The 20,041-nt window shown below is 31.9% G+C and overlaps 3 protein-coding genes across 3 annotated transcripts; 1 reads left to right on the top strand and 2 right to left on the bottom strand.

The window, feature by feature from the left end:
- Positions 1 to 1,862: 1,862 nt before the first annotated feature.
- On the bottom strand, positions 1,863 to 9,475 carry Tsp_10146 (putative adenylate and Guanylate cyclase catalytic domain protein). The gene is made up of 6 exons (XM_003373258.1): positions 9,369 to 9,475; positions 4,263 to 6,201; positions 3,727 to 4,006; positions 3,469 to 3,670; positions 1,984 to 2,134; positions 1,863 to 1,910 (listed from the first exon to the last, which is right to left on the bottom strand). The coding sequence occupies exons 1-6, from the start codon at positions 9,473 to 9,475 to the stop codon at positions 1,863 to 1,865; spliced, it is 2,727 nt and encodes a 908-aa protein (XP_003373306.1).
- A 1,691-nt stretch (positions 9,476 to 11,166) lies between these two features.
- Tsp_10145 (hypothetical protein) lies at positions 11,167 to 11,761 on the bottom strand. The gene is made up of 2 exons (XM_003373257.1): positions 11,754 to 11,761; positions 11,167 to 11,575 (listed from the first exon to the last, which is right to left on the bottom strand). The coding sequence occupies exons 1-2, from the start codon at positions 11,759 to 11,761 to the stop codon at positions 11,167 to 11,169; spliced, it is 417 nt and encodes a 138-aa protein (XP_003373305.1).
- Positions 11,762 to 17,936: 6,175 nt separating this feature from the next.
- Positions 17,937 to 19,807, top strand: Tsp_10144 (chloride intracellular channel exc-4). The gene is made up of 7 exons (XM_003373256.1): positions 17,937 to 17,988; positions 18,175 to 18,338; positions 18,417 to 18,601; positions 18,675 to 18,787; positions 18,991 to 19,283; positions 19,371 to 19,598; positions 19,691 to 19,807. Exons 1-7 carry the CDS (start codon positions 17,937 to 17,939, stop codon positions 19,805 to 19,807), a joined length of 1,152 nt encoding a protein of 383 aa, XP_003373304.1.
- The last annotated feature ends 234 nt before the right edge of the window (positions 19,808 to 20,041 follow it).

The raw sequence follows: 20,041 nt of genomic DNA, 5'->3' as shown, positions 1-20,041 counted from the left end.
CATCCAAGTGTACTTTTATTGTTTACGTAAAATTCCACAGTTTGCAAAGCGCATATAAGTTTCTTATAAAATTTTTTTCTAAATTTCAAAACAAATTATAAACTTTATCGTGCATTGTTTTTTTGTTTTTTTTCTATTACAAATAAGCACGTCCAATAAATTATTCTAGCAATTATAGCATAATGGACTAACTTCCTGCCACATACCATTGGAACGTTTGTGCAAAATGTATCCACTTAGTGTAAGCATTGTGTGCAATTTTTATTTGGATATTTTGATGTTAGTTGTGAATGATTTGCAAATTTATCCATTTATTAAGCAAACAGACAAACACAAAACAAACAAACAACCAACTAGCCGCGAGTAAGTCAGTCGTTGATAAAAATTGAGAAATTTGATCGCTTTGAAAATATAAAATGCAACAAGTATAAACAATGAATGAAATGCATTTATTATTACCTTTCACGTTAATGATAATTGAAAAAAAGAGTAAATTGTAGAAGTGCAGTAAAAGTAGTATTGTCGGCATTACAACGACCGCTAGCTAGTGAAGAAGACAAATAACAACATAATAATACAAAGCTCGTAGCCTTGAATGGACTAGATTTTTGCCGCTTCATGTGGGTCAAACAGCTAACTCCAGTCAGGCTTGGCTAGCTAGTTGAAACATGACAATCGGTCAGGACGTGGAAACCAGCAATAGCGGTGCATGTAAAATTGTAATGAATAATTTGATGAATAAAAAAATTATTGTCTGATTCCGCCCTAATTTCACATCCGCAAATTATGCATTTATATGTATGCCTATACGTATGTGTGCATATATGTATATAATATGTGTACGCAGTATATGTATATAATATGCACACACACACACACACACATATATATATATGCATAATGTGGTCACGGTTATTAATTTTTCCTGTAAACTCTACAGTATAAAATTGTTTGTCATTTATTTATTACTATTTAATGCAACGTGCACTATTTACAATAATTTATTTATTTGATATTATAAATGATTTTTTAATGCAATGTGCATGCACTACAGGCTAAATTTCATTTTCAAAGCAAACGCAAAGCATACATAAATTTGCAAATTTATAATAATCATTTTCAGAAAGTTAAATTAATTATTCATGCGATGTTTATTTATACAATCACTATACACAAGTATTTTGTTTATTATTAATTTGATTAAAAGTTTTCTTTTACATAGCGTTATTATTATTCTTATTATTATTATTATCACATTATTGACTTCATTTTTGGATAAAATTATTTATTAATTAATTATTTGAAAAAAGTATGCAAACTGCTTCTATTTCAATTTCAGCTTATTAGTCACATTTTTATGGAATTGAAATTTATCACTGCTTTTTTTTGTAGAAGAAGTTTTTCATTCAAAATTAAGTTTCTTGTATGATTGGACCAGTGAAAGCAGTTATATTTTAAGCTCGCTTTATATTTTATAATAACGATGATGACGAGAAACATTTATGAGTGAGAGCGAAATGAATGCCATCAGTTTGATTTAATAAATTTCAGCAAAATAAAAAACAACAAAAATGTCTACTAATGAAAGCATTTTTTGAAACAAGATGTACAGTTAATTGTTACATTGAAAAAGAGATTCTTTTTGCACATTTTTCATAGATGTTATTAGAATGCTGTAAAATTATTGATGTTGTTTTGAAGCTGCAAGCTGACTGCTTGAAAATCAGTTGGTTGGTTGGTTGGTTCATTTTGTCAATTATGTGAAAGCATCACGTCTGTTTTAAGCAAATTTTTTACTGTTATTACAAAATAGTTTCACAACCACGGGATAGGCACTGTTCTGTTCTGTGCTCTTTGGAACTTCAAGTGTTGGTTCCCACAATCCAATAGGTTTTCATTTTTCCTTTCCCCTAAAACAGTTAAAAACAAGCTGCATTTACGTTGAGGAAAATTTATCATAATTATTGTATTTTATATTCACACCTTCACGTCAAATTCTCCTCTTTCTTCTACGATAAATTCAGGAAACTGTCTCAGCAAATTTGCAGTGTCTTCAGATGCCTGAATTTTGTTTGGCAAACTTGTCGATTCCATTCGACTTGCAGTATTAACAGTATCACCGAACAAGCAAAATCTGAATCAAACAGAAACATTAACCAGTATGTGTTAATAATTAATCTTTCCATTAATAATGACAGTATTATTATTATTATTATTATTATTATTGCAAAATATGAATCAACATTTGCCTATCATGCGTTGGTTTGCTGTGAAACAAAGGTTCCTCTAATATCTGTCTGCAAAAAACAAAAAAAACGATAACATAAATTTCAGTTGTTCATCTGAGTTTGAAAATGAAAATTATGGTCTGTAAAACGAATAATGATAATAAAAAATTAAATATCTTCAATCAGTTAACATTGATAATTGATGTGTGTGTGTGTGTGTGTGTGTGTTTAAATAATAAATGCTGTGCTAGAGAATAAATGCAATTGTTCGTTTCATGCAAGTTTCAACTTTTTATTTAACTATTTAACGATAATTTAACGATATTTGTACACTTCGTCGAAAAACTATTTCAATAATGACTGAATGCTTAGAAAACTGTAAAACCAACTGCTAGACTTCATTGCTATATTGTTATATTAAATTGTATCCATTAAGCCATACATGTTTGTGGTAAACATTTGTATATAAGCAGAAAGTCGTCAAGTCATTTGTTTCTTCTCAACGCTTCTTTTCATTTTAAATATACTGTTATTTTTTTAAATTTATATTGCCATAAATTCTAAAATTAACTAATCTTTTGACTTTGGCTGTTACGTATTTGCGCTCAAAGTACTCAAGTTTGAATTATTCGGAATGTCGTGCGATAAGCATGGTCAGAAATTTCAAGTCAATGGCAGCAGCAGAAATTTTCCATTTGGTTCTATAGACAAAATGGCAAGTGACTGAATGTGCATCAATTTCTCTCCTTTGAAGTTTTCGAGGTGAATGTTGTCGTATTAAACGAACAAAACTAATATGAGTTTATCTGAAATTTATTTTACGAACATCTCTTTGAAGCACATTTATTATTCATGCTTACTTTCAGGTGTAATCTGTTATTTATTAAAAATATTATTTTTATATAAAAATAAAATAAAGAACAAAGCATATAAATATTTATTTTGCAAATGCAAATCGTTTATTTAATATTATTTATGTCTTCTTCAGATTTACGCACAATGTATTTATTATTCATTATTAGTTAAGAACAGAAATTATTCATCGCATTATGCTAGCATTTCATAAATATAAATTATAACTTATCTCAACGCACCAATCAGCCTGTCCATTTCCTTTTTGCTCAGTAAACGTTTTAATAGCTATTAAATTTTAAACCTAGAGCAGCTTGTCCTTGCTTATGGTCGAATAAGAAAATTTTTTTTATCATAAAAGAGCATAAAATTATGAATAATAAGTTACCTGGGCATTTTAATTCCTACAACGCCAGTCATGACAGGTCCGCTGTGCACTCCTACTCGAACTTGAAGTTTTCGGTCAGGTCGATGGGGAATAATGAATGTATCAACACCTTCGACAAGTGCTATAGCTAGCCGACTTATCTGTTCCACGTGTTTAATTCCGTTTCTTTTTGGTAAACCACTGACGCACATGTATGCATCCCCTGAAATGATTGAAATTTCAATATTTATAATTTAAATAATTTCGAATCATTCAAACCGATTGTTTCTACTTTGTAGACATCAAAGCGTTCAATGTTGTTGTCGAACATTGTGTACAGTGCATTGAGCAAGTTGACTACTTCAAGAGCGGTCGACTCAGAACACAGAGTAGTGAATGATACAATATCAGAAAAGTATATTGTCACTGACTGGTAGTACTCTGGTTCAACTTTTTGGCCATTTTGTAAGCGAATGGCCACGTCGCGAGGAAGCATGCTGTTTAATAGCATTTCCATTCTAGCGGTCACTGCTTTGAGCTCAGTTGTGCGCTCTTCAACCTGAAATTTTCACATTATCTTATAATAAAAACTTAAACAAAAAAAAATAAAACAAATTGTGCAAAGTTATTAGCAATGTAAACTTATTTATGGCTTGAATTTAGTAAATATTTATTACACACACACACACACACACACACACACACACACACACGCACATGCATAATAATTAATTATATAATGTTTGCACTAATTTTTATATAAATCATATTTTACGTAATTTTTCAGAATAGTAGTATAAAAATAAATTACATACTTTTTCTTCTAAATGTGTCATGTAATTTTCCATAGTCTTCAGCAGAATATCAACAATGCCTTTAGATGTAGGCTGATTGAGCTGTAGTGTAATTGTCACTCCTTCAGCTGTTATTTCTGGGTTTGGCTTCGTTAGTTTTACAATCAAATCTTTCACTGGGCCAGGAATGTCAGGGCATATTGGTGATAAATTGGGATCTTTTACTACCTCTTCTAGCATACCTTTCCATCCGATGACTGCACTGCGATCGGCAAACGGCACTTCACGCGTAAAAATTTCAGTTAATATCATTGCAAAGCTGTACAAATCATGCTCAAAACCGAACGCAGTAACTTGGCCAAGTAGTAGTGCTCGATGCCGGAATATGAGCCGCTTTAAATGATATTCATCATTTACTTTTTCAATCAACTCGCTGCAGTCTTTCAAATGATGAAATTCACCCTCCTTCTCGCAGATAAATATGTGACTCCAGTTGGAAATTTTTGCTGTCCAATTTTTGTCTAAAAAAATATTCCACGTATCGAGCAAGCCGTGCACAATGCCGTGCTTGTGCAAAAACTGGATTCCATTCGCTACATCCATGGATAAGATGTATTTTATTTCATCGTTCAATTCGTAAGGAGCCGATTCTAAAGTTTGGTGCAAAGAACCACGTCCTGGACTCTCATAAACATGATAGACTGTTAAATTTTTAATTACCAGGCCAATAAGTGGTGCAGTATTGCAGCTATTTAACCGCAGAACTGTAAAAAGCCGTTTGCAAGTGTCGAATTGAAAGTTGAGCGGGTTGTTCAAACATTCGCTGCCAAACATGAGCACTTCGTTGTAACGAAAACGACCTGACGCTGCCAAATAGAATTTCCAATATTCATCCGGATTAAATTCATCTCCTTTGGATTGTCGACTAGCGCTGCTGCTAGACATGCTGCTGTATTTGTTCCCTTCGACCATATAATCCCAGAATTTGATGTCATATTCTGAAAGTATCCAATTTTTTGACCTGTAAGCTTTAATCACACGGTATCGTTTGTAACTTAAAAGTGAAATAACAGCTAGCGCAACCGCAGCCACGCAAACTGAGACAGCTATTAGCGATAGCAACAAGTCAGACTGTTTATTCTCTTGCTGGATAACCAAGTTGACCAGCGAATGGAGCGACTCGTTGTTGCAGTATATGTTCTTTAGCACCGATTGTTCGACAAGAAATTTAACCGGTACCGTGAGAGGGAAAAGGTTGAAATAGCCTGCAAAACGCTCCGACAGTTCTTCGTCAATTGAATTGAGGAAGAAGGCAAAAAATTCGACTAAGTCGTAGCATGATTCCGACGGTTCTGAATTGCCATTCATAGTGACAAAAGAAAAATACACTAATGGATATGCATTGGAAACAGTTACCGGGTCTAAATAAAGGGGCTTGCTCAAGTTGCTGTTTGTAAATAATTCACTCATTGATCTTTTGACGGCCGTTTTTAGATCACTGTAAGTAATTATTGTGCCAGCTTTGTTAAGAATGGAAGCCACATTTACTCCTGACCACAGATCGTTGAACATTGTCATGTAGGCAATCATATATTCTTGCTCATACAAATCTGACGCAACATCTTGCTCATCTATGAATCCTATTTGTGATGATGTGCGATTCCATGTTGGACTGAAAGTGCCATTGTTAATTAAATCAGCACAATCAAAAACTCCACGAGTTTTTCGCCACTGTTCATCATATTCGGCCAAGAAGTGTGTAAAGACGTATGTGGCTCTACTAATACCAGTGTAAGCATAAGGACGAATGACTTTACCTGGTAGGATAATGTCAGGATTCAACTGACGAATTTTTGTGTCATTCCAAAAAACAATATCGCCTGAATAAATTTTTGCCAGCACCTCCCCACTTAGTACCAGCGTATCTGTATCAGGCAGACTGAAGATTACCAGCAGAGCACTGAAGTAGAAATAAAAAGTTTTCAATATAGCTGAATATTTGATAGTGACTGCAGTATATAAAAATATTTTTAGTAATTTTATTTTTTATTTCTTCACATATCAAAAAAAAGCATGTGATATATTTGCAATACTACTGATTGGTGTAAATTAAAAATGCAAAATATTTCGGGTAAAAAACTGGAGCTAATCAAATTCAATGTTTTATTCGCTCAATTGAATTTGTATATTTTTTGTATCTTTTATTAAATATCGATTTTTTACGCATTTTATTAAAATTTAGCGTAAAATTTATAAACATCTCAGAGAGAGAGAGAGAGAGAGAGTAATACATCGTTCATTTCCTTTAACAACGGACACGTTCTGAACAACAAAAGAAAGTCAATAATTGGTGAAATAAGGCATATCAGAGAACAATGATATTTTATACTTATATTCTCATATTTAATTACAGACAATTAATTTAAAAGGTATTAATTAACAAAGTATTATTATGCAAAACAGTTTATCTCTATTTTATTTGTATATGTTTGTACGTAATTCTTGGAAATGAAATTCATGTTCTGCTAATTAAAGTTATTCATTCGTTCAGCAGTGATTCGTTTTTAATACTATTTTGCATATGTAAAATATTTAAAGAGATAAAGATTTTAAAATCCCTCAGTAAGAAGAGACAAGCTATTCACTGATTAGTAGCATTTGCTCACGGTGATATTGCTTGTAAAGCGATTGAATTTGACGCATTGAAAAGCACAAGCTTAGCTGCAGAAAATAAAAGTTTAATTTTCAAATTTCGTAAGTAAAACTTTTCATTTCATTATTATTTCCTAATAAATCATTCTCTTTTTTATTATCAGTCAACAAAAAAAATACATTAGAGCGTGGAAGTGAGGTGTCATCATTAATTTTTTAAAAGTTAAAATTTATTTGATCAGATTTTTTTCATTTAATGTAATAAAAAGAAAGCTCCAATGCACGTAATACTTCCTGAAGGATAGGATTGATTGATTGATTAATTAATTAATTAATTACAAACATTCTCATCTGTGGATACAGTGAAGATGGTGCACGGCTTTAATTGTTCATCAAATGAGGGGAAATGTTCTGCTGATTCATAAAAAACATTTCTAAAGTCACGTTTCGCGTATTGATTACGAATCTTACCTGAGGAAGTAAATTAAAATATCGAAACCTTTTTTTATTGTATGAACAGAATTTTGTTCAGTTCATCTGAGTATTCCTACTTTTACCATCTGTATACACTCGTCACAGGTATATATTTCAAAGGACAAAATAACCTCTGAAGGTCTGATTTATGTCCAAATAAAAAGAATTTCGTATGCTAAGCATGTGAAAATGACTGAAATCCAATCAACTGTCAGATTTGTTGATGCTTAAATGATTATTCTGATGGGAAGAACAGTTTTGAAATTATGACCAACTTTTCATTTTTTAACACAAATATTTCATTTAGGTATGTTTAAAATCTTTGCATCTTTTATTTCAAAAATTTGGTATATTTTGAAAAAGCGAGCAACAAAAGTTCAATATTTATCCTCCAGAGTAGTAGAGACAATTGAGCGTTTATTGATGTCTTTTTCATTTGATTAGGTAGGAAAATAAATTTTCAGTAGGTGTGCATTGATGGGAAGGAACAATTTGCAGATGTTTTGCAGATATTTTCAAACAAACATCTATTTGTCTGGTATTTATTTATTACGTTTTTTTCAAAGTTGCACCAAAAGTGCACGCCACGTCAAACATGCTGTCACTAGGCAAGCTTAATTGAAGCTGCTTTAATTCGATTTTGCTTCATCTCCGGGATTCCTTACGCACTGGGGTACATTTCAGTTTATGCCAGCCAGCAGGTATGATCATCTAGTGCGCAGAATTCACATGGAACTAATTAGTTTATCAACAGAGCAAGTGTACCCAAGCAGATGCTGCTGAGCAGCTTGCTGACCTTCCATGTGATCAATAATTCGGCGCTGACTGTTTGTCAACGCGCAAGCCAAATCGCAATCATTAACTGCCGTTGCAAAATTTTCCTCTGGATTAATCACCTTAAAAGACCTCAATCACCGCTATTCAAGATGAGATTCTTTTTATTTCGACACCAGTCACTATATGATTACTTGCGTTGCGTTCTTTTGAAAAGAGAATAGAAGCAAAAAGTGAATGATTAATAATTGCGGCGAGTGAACAGTCAGTCAGTCAACTGCTAATAGCTAGAAAATTTTTTCCCTCTTCCTGCTGCACTTTTATAATCAAAACCTGACAAAATGTACCAAAGCATGATATTTCATTTTCCTCTACACTCTATTCATCGTTTCATCATCTCTGTACGGCTTGCACACTCCCGTCCCATGTTAGGATACGGCCAATTAATTACCAAATCAGACACAATGGAATTACAGTGATTTATTGCCTTGAAAAGAGATGAAAAATGTCAAACGCGGCTAATTAATAATTGCAAGCACGAAGTTTACTATTCAAACTATCATCATCAAAGCAACTAGTCGAGTATTCTCTTCTTCTCCTTATCAAAACCAATAAATCTATATTTTACAAATTGTAAATAATAACAAAAGAAATTATTTTGGAATAAGACTTATTCTTTTTCTTTTCTTTTTTTACTAATTAAAATTTATTGCTAAATTGAACCCAAATTGAAAATCTAACTATTCATACGCGAATTATCATGTTTTGTTTTTCAGTAACAATACTTAATGTAGCAATGTAATTATTCTTCAAATAATGTTCGTGTTAAAAAAAATATCTCAGAAAATTTTATTATTTCAAAAGAATGCTTGAACTGTTATGGAAAATATGATGAGAGCGCAAATATCCGTTTTGTAATCATGAATTTTGCTTCAATTAGGATTAGTGATTTTTCAAACAATTCAACTGAGCATAATACACTGCCATTTTATAATCTTACTTTGATTAAATTTAAAAAAAATCAACCACATCCTAGGTCTCAGTAGTGAATTAATATTTAAATGAAGAAAATGGAATTTCAATTTCTGCTTTGCAAAATTGTCAGTTTTGAACAATTTTGCATATTAGCAAATGGCAACAGTATTTCCTTTTATGATGGGAAACAAACGTTGAGCAATTGAAGTTGGTTGTTTGATGATGAAAATTTTGAATTTGAACTTTTTTTACTCTCCTACAGTTGAAAGTGTAGACATTAGCGATCTCCATAGTAACGGAGGACACCGTGCTTTTCTTGCATAGGTAATCATACATACAATTTGTAAGTGAACAATCATTTGTGTCTCCTGAACAGCAGAATTATAAAGTGGCAAAAAATTGAAATTTCAATTCAACAGATTTTATTTTGTCCCAAAACTTACACTTCCTTTTTGGTTTTTTATCGTGACTTCATTAATGAATTTATTTTGAAATATGTTGATTTTCATTTTCACTTGTAAATGAGCCACAGCTATCAATCAGTAAGAGTGGTGGGAGAGAGAGGGGGAGAGATTCACTATGCGCTTACAGTGTCTTCTGATTTTACCAAAGCAGACACTGTTATAATATGCTTGTATAACCTATATGAATTTCTATATCGACCATGAACTAATGATTCCAATCTTCCTAATGGAATGATATCAGTATGTCTGAGCAGCTTAGGTTTTTCTCACTTTTTGCTATAACTGAAAAAACTGATTGATTGATCTGCTATTTATACTGACTGATTTGGCGAATGTTCAATTTAAAAATAATATAATATAATATAATATAATTAATTAATTAAATTTAATTTCGAATGTAATTTTCTCAATTTTGAACAGTATTTGAAAAATTATTGTGCAAGTAATTTTTAACGCCAGAGTGGAAAATCCGCATTACATTGCAAATGTACTTGTTTTCAGCTGAGTGTAAGAGATTCATCATGATATGTTCTTTTTACTTCTAACAAAGTATTGCATTCGAGCGAGAAACGGCTGTTAATTAGCAAACACACACATACATAGTGATATCTCTAAATCATATTTCTTACCAGATGAAATTGTATTGATTCACGAAGAAATTTTATATACAACGAACGTTATGTGGAACTTTAAAAAATCTTTCTTGAAAAGTGAAAAAAAGTATTTCTCATTGTCAAAGTTCAAATTAATATTTCTTTTAAGTTATAATTTTTCAATAAATCTATTCATAAAAATAAACGATAAGCATTGTTGTTTCTTGAAAACCAAGTACGTGCAGATAAATCTAAACACACTAATATAATAATGGATAATCATCTGTCATCATATGACTGCAGTTGTCTCAAACAAAATAAGACAATTTTGTTTATGACACTGTTTATTAATGTTCGATTGATTCATTTGATATACTTTTAGATAATTAATTAATTAATTAATTAATTCAATAATAGCACGATCGGATTTGGGAATTTGTTTTTCTCGGTATTATTAGTTATTTTTGAAGTGAAAATGCTCCATTCCCTCAGATGAATTATTGAAATGAGCATCATTTTAATAAGATCCATATATATATATATATATGTATGTGTGTGATGAGCTTGTGTATGTTGAGCATAATTTGTTGTCAATATCAAATTATTAATTAAAAAGAAACAAAATTTAAAAAAAGTAATGTTAATATCCATTGGATGAGGTGGTAGAGAAATGTGGTGAATTGTGATTGAGTGAAAAATGAGAAAAATGTAAAAAAGCTTACCAAGCGGCAACGGGTACAAAGACAGTAGAATCGTCTTCGATGCCGAAAACACGATCAGGCACGTCGGCACAGTATCTGGCTCGGTCATAAAATTTTACATGGCCAATTTCGGACGTGAGATCGTGAAGTTGATAAAAAATTTGACTGGGCTCGTTCAAATCACACTTGGGCACTTTGGCGAAGCCCAGCTTGAATACCAGGGCAACGGTAAGCTGGTACAGCCAGATGCTCATCTTGCGCAACAAGCATCCAGCCAGTGCGAACGAGCCGTCTACATGCAACAACACCATTCGTCGTTGTTGTTCACTTTCACTTCAGACAGCATGAAGCCGAAGCGATCAGCAGCGTTCAAAGAAACAGCACCATTGACAATAGCCAACGGCGAACAATTGGCAAAAGAGGACGGAAAGAAATTCCGAAAAACGATCCTAATGGGAAACTGTAACGATGCCATTGGGAAACTGTAATCTCCATAACAAATTCTGTTGAATCTGAGCTTTGGATTCAGCGGCAAGCGAAAGTCCAAGCAAAGAGCAAGCAGCCCGTTCACCTGTTGCTCAGAACGCTTTTTACTAGCACTAGCAGCTTTGCTCTTCCAATTGGAAAGGTTCGCTCGTTCTTCAATATAGTGTTTGGCGTTAGCAACGGTGATAGTGATGTCGAGCTGACGACCACGTTTGCTGTATTAATGCTTTAAAGGTTGTTAATTGAACGAGTAGGCGGTGTCACGTGAACAGCTTAGCGTGAACAAGGCTGATTAAATATCATTTATTTTGCAGAAGACATATGCAATTCTCCTTGATGGACTATCAGAAACTGTCGACAAAAAAACAAAATAAAAAAAACAGAACTAAACACTGAAACATTATATAGAGCTCTGCATGCTTTCATCATATTTTTTGTTCATTTTTTAATTTTCCCTGCCTTTTCATAAACATGCAAATTTAATTTTGAACAATTTTTTATACAAATAATGTGAATATATGCAAATGTATAATAAATAAGTAAATAAATAAATAAATAAATAAATGTATATATTTTACATCACTGGCGGACCAAGCTGTTTGGAACGTTGCAATGAATTTTATCGAACCAAGTCGACGGAATTCATGCTGAGTTTTGCTTTTCGCATCTTTCACTGTGCATATGTTGTTCAGAGGAGAATGTATTTCACAAATAAGATTGCAATTAAAAATAAAGAAAAACGCAAATATGAGAATTAGAACACTTTCGCTTTACACGGGATGTTTGAATAGAACAGCAAAGCACTACTCCCAATGATTTGAACTTCTGATGAAAATAAATGGAAAACTGCCTGTGATGCTATTTCTTATCATTTATTTATTATTAATTTTGTACTACAAGGTGTTGAAGTATTCAAATAATATTGATCTTTCCAAGAAATGTAAAGTTTGCTAACGGTTTGTTGGTAGTGTTGTCATTAGTAAGTGGTCGTTGGTTTTTATAAAAGAAATATTTCACCTAACAAATAGCATCAACAAGTGAGCACAAAGTTACGATACTTTTAACGAGCTAATAATGCTTTTCCTTTTTTCGATTTTGTTTCATTTATATTTTGAATTGCAAACTGTTGTTGACCACTTGCACTTATTCATTTTGCCACTACTTTTACCCGGAATGTATGGAAATTTACAAGTATTATGTATATCAGAGTAAGTGCATAAAAGTATAGTTGAAAATGCATTAAGCAAATTGACATCATAACCTGCATACTTTCATCGGACAAGCTTTCAGCTGAGCCACATTGCCAGTTAAAACGATAATACATCCATGAATGCATGCATCCATACGTACATGCCTACTCTAGCTCTAGCTATCATCATTTAACTATAATTTATTAATCTAATTTACTTTCTCATCATCTTGATGCATGCTAAAAAACTAAAACACGGAAGAACTTTTGCTGATTTCCTGTTGTAAATCTCATCAAAGAAAGATATGAAACTACTTTTGAAATGATCTTTATAAAATGGCACTGATTTTTGCTGTTTTTCATTTTTAATAATTTAAAATGAAGTTAAGATTTGAGCTGTTGAAATTTTCATTAAACTTTGAATATACTTCCTCCACTGACACTGAATCGCCATTGCTTGATTCAAACAGACTTTCAACTAAAACCGACATAATGAGATTTTTTCAAAAATAAGCAGCAATTAAAATCATCATTCATATGAATGCAAAATTCATCGTTAACATTTACGCCTGAAAAAAATAAATCTCCTTTTTAGTTAAATTATATACTGTAGTGTTTTTTCTGTTTTCAATTTTTCATGCATACTTGTATTACAATCGACATAATAAACTGACATTGGTTGCCTTTTTCAAAAAACGTCATTTGAACCTCACTTGCAAACGAGGAAGAAAAATGACCAACATGAAGAATAATTTCAAAATGAACAAGAAATTTTTACAACTTACATTATTTTAATAAAGAAAAAAATTATAACTATTCTATAATCACTACATTTTGTTGAAAGTATTGTTTTTTATTCAAGGCAATTTAGCATTCTTTCAAAAAGCGTTACTATTTGTCTCTGTTGTTGTTCCATGCATGTGTACAAATATATATATATATATATATATATATATATTATTAGGAATAAAAAAATAGGCAAATTAATTTTATCATATAAAATTATTGAAAATAAAACGGGCATATCATATGTCAGAATGTCGTGTCATGTTATTATTTATATATTTTATAAGGATGTACTGATGCAATCAAAGCCATATTTTTATGTTTTGAATTTTTTCTTTTTGTACCTATATCAATTCAATAATACTGAATTTTGACGTATTATTTGAAATTAAAAACGCTCATATAAAATAAATTAGTATAATCGAATAAATAATTATGATGGATATTGACTGAATCACCGTATTGTATTTTTTACTTTTTTTAAATTAGCTGTTTTACTTATTTTTTTTTGATTTGTCTTATTTGTGGTCAATAGAACAATAAATCGGCGGTTGTTCTATAAATCCGTTTCAAGCGTAGTGTACGAAATAGTGCAGATAATAGGATTGTGTGCAAGTTGAATAAAATGCAAATAATAGTGATCGTGAAAGTTGTTGTAAAGTTTTATTCTATTGTAAAAAATATTTAAATTTTTTTGTTACCGCTATGAGTTGAAATTGTCAAAAACTCTGAGCATAGGGTTAATGTCTCTTTATTAAAAAAAAGAAAAAACAAATCAAAGAAAAGCAATTTTTTCGTGATATTTTTGTAATAAAGTAAGCGGTACAATTTGTGGATAATTTTTCCATTTGAAATAATTTAAAAGTTTCAAAGGGAATCGAAAATAGCTGACAAATGAAAATGAAAATAATTAACTGAAGTGATGCAGCTCATAATGATAATGTTCATGAAATAAATGTGCTAATAATTGTGCGAGTAAAAACTGTGTTAGCATTATTTACAAAAGCGGCAATAAATTACGTTCAACTTGGATTTAATTTGCGATTACACTAATAACGCCAAGTGGTGGTAGGTAGGCTTTAAATGTTGATTTTCCCACCAGATATTTCACACTTGTTTATTAATGTAAAAATTCAATTTATAACACTTTAACTTAAGATAATTGAACAAGTAATTTCATTTATTTTATAGCTCAGTTACTCTCAAAGCGTACATAATAAATTTCATAATTTTTCCAATCGTCTTCAATAGCTTCCTTATTTACATTGAACCAATATCTATCTACAGCTCAAAAATATGCATACATTTTTTGTTCATAACATTAAGATCCAATAATTTATTTCGTACCGTTTTTTTTGCCTTGCTCTTGTTTGTTGCCTTGTTTTTATTTTTATTGTAATTTTTCATTTTTATTCATGACAGTAATTATTATATTTTTGACTACAATTAAAGATTGTTGTATTGATCAAAATAATGCGTGTGTGTGTGTGTGTCTACAAAGTAATTTATATAATTTTATTTTATGCAGAAAAAAATGCAAATCAAGTTCTGTAAAAATTACAGAACTATTTAACTGTTGTAACAGCGCAATGTTTGAATTGAACGAACAAAATGGCATCATCAAAGTGTGTTTTCACTTCGCACAAAGAAGACTTTTTTCTTGCAAAGGGATTTTAATTTTGCTTTTCAAATGATAAAAAATGTCCTTTGATTTCTCCGATCAAATGATATTTTTGCTTTTTACTTCTATTCCAAAAAAATTTCCACAACACAGGCAACAATTTAAATTGAAATTAATTATATTTGCCTGTTTTGTTACCGCATCATTGATGAGAATGAAAAAAAATTTAAATAAAAGTGAATAATAAATAATAAATGTTCGGTTGCTGAAAAAATAATAGTTTCATGATTTCATTAAATTCAACAAGCTGTTTTTAATGCTTAGTTTGACAATCAGCCAGCAGCTATTTCTTTTTCATATGCAGATGGGCATTAATTTTTCATTTTTATTGAAAATTGAAAAAAAAATTACAGCGCAAATAATAAAAAAGTAACAGAAGATTATTTTAAAATTACAAAAAAATAGAAAGAAACGAATATTGGTTAGTTCGGTTTAATTAGTGAGCGACAGATTGAATAGAATTGATTTGCCTAGTGGAGAATAATGGTTGTGCATCAGAGGGTCATCATTATCAGGGTAACCTTGATTACAAATCTTACTTGGCAACCAAGCATCTCCGGAGATTATCGCAGATTAATTAATTTTAGGATTATGAAACGCAGCTCAGCAACAATCATCGGGACGATTCGTTGAATTCAAGAGCAGCAACAGCATGGCAGAGCTTGAAGTTTACTAGCTTCATCGATTGCAAACATCAAATCTGTGTGCTCTTCTCACCAACTGGCATGCTGATATTGGTGGAATAAATTGCCAGAATCAGCGTTTAGTTGACAATTTCACTTCAAATCAGAAACTTCGCTCGTAACATCAACTTATGCTAAATTGATGATATGTTTCATGCGAAAGGAATCTATTTTTTTACAGCATTGTTCAAAAATTCAAAAACTTTTTCATTTTTCTCACCCTATTCACACCAAGCTGATATTTTTACACTCTCATTCTACGTCATGGGAAAATGTGCGCACTGTAGATGTTTTTCTATTCAAAAAATTTACATTTCAATTAATAATGCGAAAAATATATTTACAAAAAAGTAAAGTACTTCTTCAGTTAGTGTAATCAATTTTTGTATTTCAATATTTAACAAAACGAGTTTGCGCTTTTATAAATGAGGCTAAAAATGAAAGCAATTTTATTTGCATCTATTTCATTAATACGCTTGACTTGACATTTCAAATCGAACTGTAATAATATTGAATAATTTGTTCTTGTTATACGTATTTTTTTTCTTTTTTATTGAATTTTGATGAAAGCAACACTAATTTAATATCTTTTCTTTGATGAATAATTCGACGAAAAACTAAAACCGTAAAGGCGAAACGTCATGTGAGAGTATACATGTGAGAGAGAAGAATTTTTCAAAATACAGCAAAAAAATACTGTATAATTTTACGTCACTTTTGAAGTATTCTTTTTTTACAACAAAAGTACATTGCATATATATATATATATATATATATATATGTGTGTGTGTGTGTGTGATAAACACTGGACTTTTTGTTGGTTGTTGTTCATGGGCAAACAACGAACAGATCATACAGCTTTCACAATAAGACTTAATTATCTTTAGTTTTCAAATCAATGTACTGGATGGATTGTACTGTTCACAGACAGACCCGTTGACGTAGTTGCAACAAATAGGCCTTTCAAATTTATTCTTTATTACGACGCTTTCATACATCACGAGAAAATCTTTGTCCACTTGAAAATGATATTTACATTTATTCTATTCATCAAAATTTATTACAATTCTATTTTACAAGTCACAAACGAAAAAAAGAACTCTCTTGAAATTTACACGAGCTGTTCATGAAATGTATTATTTAGTAATGCAAAATAAAAACTGCTTGAAGTTGTTTTTGTAAATGATTCACACTGCATAATTGAAATTTCACATTAATTGTAACATTTCTTTCAGAGCATTCCATTGAAAATGACGAACATTTTATTGACAACTTGCGCTAAACGTACAGTTTCATTCAACACGGCTTTTTATTGAAAAAACAATTTTATAACTTTAAAATCTTTCATTTTTGCACTGTTTTCAAAAATACAATGGACATTTTTTTATTTATGTGTTTTATTGTGCAACTTCAGCTTTTGCTTATGTTAATTGCAGTGAGATTTTGAGATATTTTATTTTTCTTTTACAACAGAAAAAAATTGAAGTAAAAAAAGACCATTTTCGCTCTGAATCCGACTGAAGTTGGTCAACAAATAAATCATTGAAACGCTCGTCGGTTGATTGTTTGATTTTTAATGCTTTGTACGAAGCAATTCTTTTATTTTTTTATTCTCAAAAGCACAGTGAAAACAGCACATTTGCAACAACTGAGAACAAAGCGGATGTGTTTCTTTCATTCAGCTTACTTCAACTGTAATGCAAGTAATGTTTAGTGTAGGAAATAAATTTAAATTAAAAAAATTTGTTATTATTTTAAAATGAAAATTTTTTATATTAATTTTTATAAATTAAAAAAGCAGTTGAAACAAATAAGGTCAACTATTGCATATAACCTGATTTCATTTCATGCTGTAATTTTAAATCTGACCTAAATTAAACCACGTGCTCTGAAAGCTGGTGTTGGCCGATGTTGTGTGCTTTTGTATTATTTTTTTCTCAGCTCAAACCAAAACGACTGACGTTCACAATTTAGCAAGTGTATTTTTTTTCCAAATGTATATGTATTTTTTTAAACAATTTGTATTAAACTGTATTCGATTCATATTGCTTCGGCATTCTTTCTTTGACCGCTAGACAGGACAATTTGAGCAAAGTGGTGATTTCAAACGGTTTTTCACGTTTAGTTTTGTTTTACTGCTTGCATTTGTCCAATTTGACAGTACAATTCGATTGGATTAGGCATTAGGAAAGAGAAAAGGTGAAAAGGTGGTATTTCTTTCTTCCTTGTAAGTACAAATGGGTTGTTCAATGTTGAGACGAAAATGTGATGATGGCCATTTTGAATTGCGTTCGTTGCAAAGCATCTGGCCGATTCAATTTCATTATTAATCGATTCATTTTCCCGTCCAAGTGTGACTCATCGCTGCGCGATTGAAAACCAACCGCCGACAAACAGTGCATGTTGTTTGTTTTTTCTGTACTTTTGTGAACTTGCGCGCTTGTTTACCTTACTGTATTGCATCAAATTTTCCAGCTTGGCATTTACCGGCCGCACAGTTTGGCAGTGCTTGTTCGCTTGTTGCTGTCGTCATGTCGGACAGCGTGAATGAATCGGACGGAATGTGCGCTAGCCGCAACGATGGTTGTATCGACGCCGTTGGTGTCGGTTCCAAGCCGTTTTTGGAGCTTTTCGTCATGGTACGAACCAACTCTTGCAATTGTCCGCCATTTTATTATTATTTTTTTATTTTTATTTATTTTTTATTTTCCATTTAGGCTTCTGGTATTGATCATCGTCGAATTGGCGCCTGCTTGTTTTGTCAGGAATTTTGGATGGAATTGTACGCCCTTTACGAGATCAACCTCGTACGCGTTGAAGTGAAAACGGTCAACGTGAACAGTGAACCGTTCAAGCGCAGTTTCCTTGGCGCGTTGCCACCAATTTTGTTCGAAGCTGAAAAGTGATTTTTACAATTTAAACATTTATTCAAATTAATTGTCAATTATTGATGTTTTGTTGTTGTTTATGTGCAGTGGCTCGATGTTTACGGACAATCGTGAAATCGAGCGTCGCATTTTTCACATTGCCAAGGAGTTCAAGGTGCCTTTGTTTGAAAAGGACGTTACCGTCGACAAAAGTATCGAAAGTTTGTACCGAGTAAGCAGACTTTGAAGCTGTTCTTATTTTCCACCGAAAAATATATGTATATTTTTGGTTATTTTTTCTCGTCATAATTTTCAACTTGTGTTCAAATTCAATTTTTTGTCTATCATAAATTGTTGTTATCTTGACGTTTATATTTATTGTGTTGTTGTTGTGAGCGTGATCATTTGTAATAATAATAAGTAGTGGCGCAACAAGTGACGACTTGCTGGCTGTTTGTTGTCGCCTGTTGTTCAACCGAAATAGGTCTCGATTTTGGTAATAATAGCTGTCAGCGTTATGTTTATAGCCAGTGCACTTTGACCTGCTTTGTTGTTGTTACCTGTCACGGCACGTGTCTTATATTTCAGAACTTTAAGCTGTTTCTGAGATCGAAAACCGATTACGAACGCGGAAAAGAGGTTGTCAGCAACGATATTCCGGCTTGTGCACAACCGGCTTACAATAAACTAATCGAGCAGCTAACAAACATTGACAAAGTGACTGATCAATTTTTGTCGGAATAATTCAATTCAATGTGTTTTTTTGTCGTTATTGTTGATGATTAATTATTTTATTTGTTTCAGCTTTTGGCACAACGAAATACAAGATATTTGGTTGGATCTTCGATGACAATGTACGATTGCGAGTTGATGCCCCGCTTGCATCATATTCGAATTGCTGGCGAACATCTTTGCGGAGTGGAAATACCGCACGCTTTGACCCATCTGTGGAATTACATGCTGACCGCTTACAGAACGGCCGCTTTCATTGAATCATGTCCAGCAGATCAGGACATTTGTTATCATTACAGAGTACTTTTTTTGTTTCTTTGTTTGTCTGTCTTTTGCACAAATGCTACTGATATTTCAAATATACCCTTCAAATTGGTGTTTTTTTGTTCCAGGAACAGTTGAATTGGCCGCATCGTTTGAAAGAATATTTGCAAACACCGACCAAAACGCACACAATTCCTGACGACGTTTTGTCCGAAATCAAGCAACTCGGCTTGGATAAGTTGTAATTTGTGAACCCGATAATTTGGATTTGTAATTTCTTTACACGAAAAAGAAAAATCTATCATATAATTAATTCCATTTGTTCGTGGTTGTTCCAGATTTTGTTAATTTCAATTCACACTCTCTAGCTTGCTAAGAAAAAGTACAAATTGTGTGTACTAGTCGTGTCGTCAATGCAATGCTTTCTTCTTAAGCAACACTAAAAACATAATTGTCAATAGTATTATCTTATCGTCTGC

The sequence above is a fragment of the Trichinella spiralis genome (assembly GCF_000181795.1).
Source record: "Trichinella spiralis strain ISS 195 chromosome Unknown Scfld6, whole genome shotgun sequence".
In the NCBI taxonomy this organism is placed as follows: domain Eukaryota; kingdom Metazoa; phylum Nematoda; class Enoplea; order Trichinellida; family Trichinellidae; genus Trichinella; species Trichinella spiralis.
This window is presented reverse-complemented; position numbering and strand designations above follow the sequence as displayed.

Coding starts and splice junctions, on each gene's coding strand:
- Tsp_10146 (XM_003373258.1), bottom strand. CDS start 9,475: ATGATTGTTCACTTACAAATTGTATGTATGATTACCTATGCAAGAAAA. Junction 6,202..9,368: donor ACACTTTCAACTGTAGGAGA/GTAAAAAAAGTT, acceptor TTTCTACTTCAG/TGCTCTGCTGGTAATCTTCA. Junction 1,911..1,983: donor GAGGAGAATTTGACGTGAAG/GTGTGAATATAA, acceptor TAACTGTTTTAG/GGGAAAGGAAAAATGAAAAC.
- Tsp_10144 (XM_003373256.1), top strand. CDS start 17,937: ATGGGTTGTTCAATGTTGAGACGAAAATGTGATGATGGCCATTTTGAA. Junction 19,284..19,370: donor AGCTAACAAACATTGACAAA/GTGACTGATCAA, acceptor TATTTGTTTCAG/CTTTTGGCACAACGAAATAC. Junction 19,599..19,690: donor ACATTTGTTATCATTACAGA/GTACTTTTTTTG, acceptor TTTTTGTTCCAG/GAACAGTTGAATTGGCCGCA.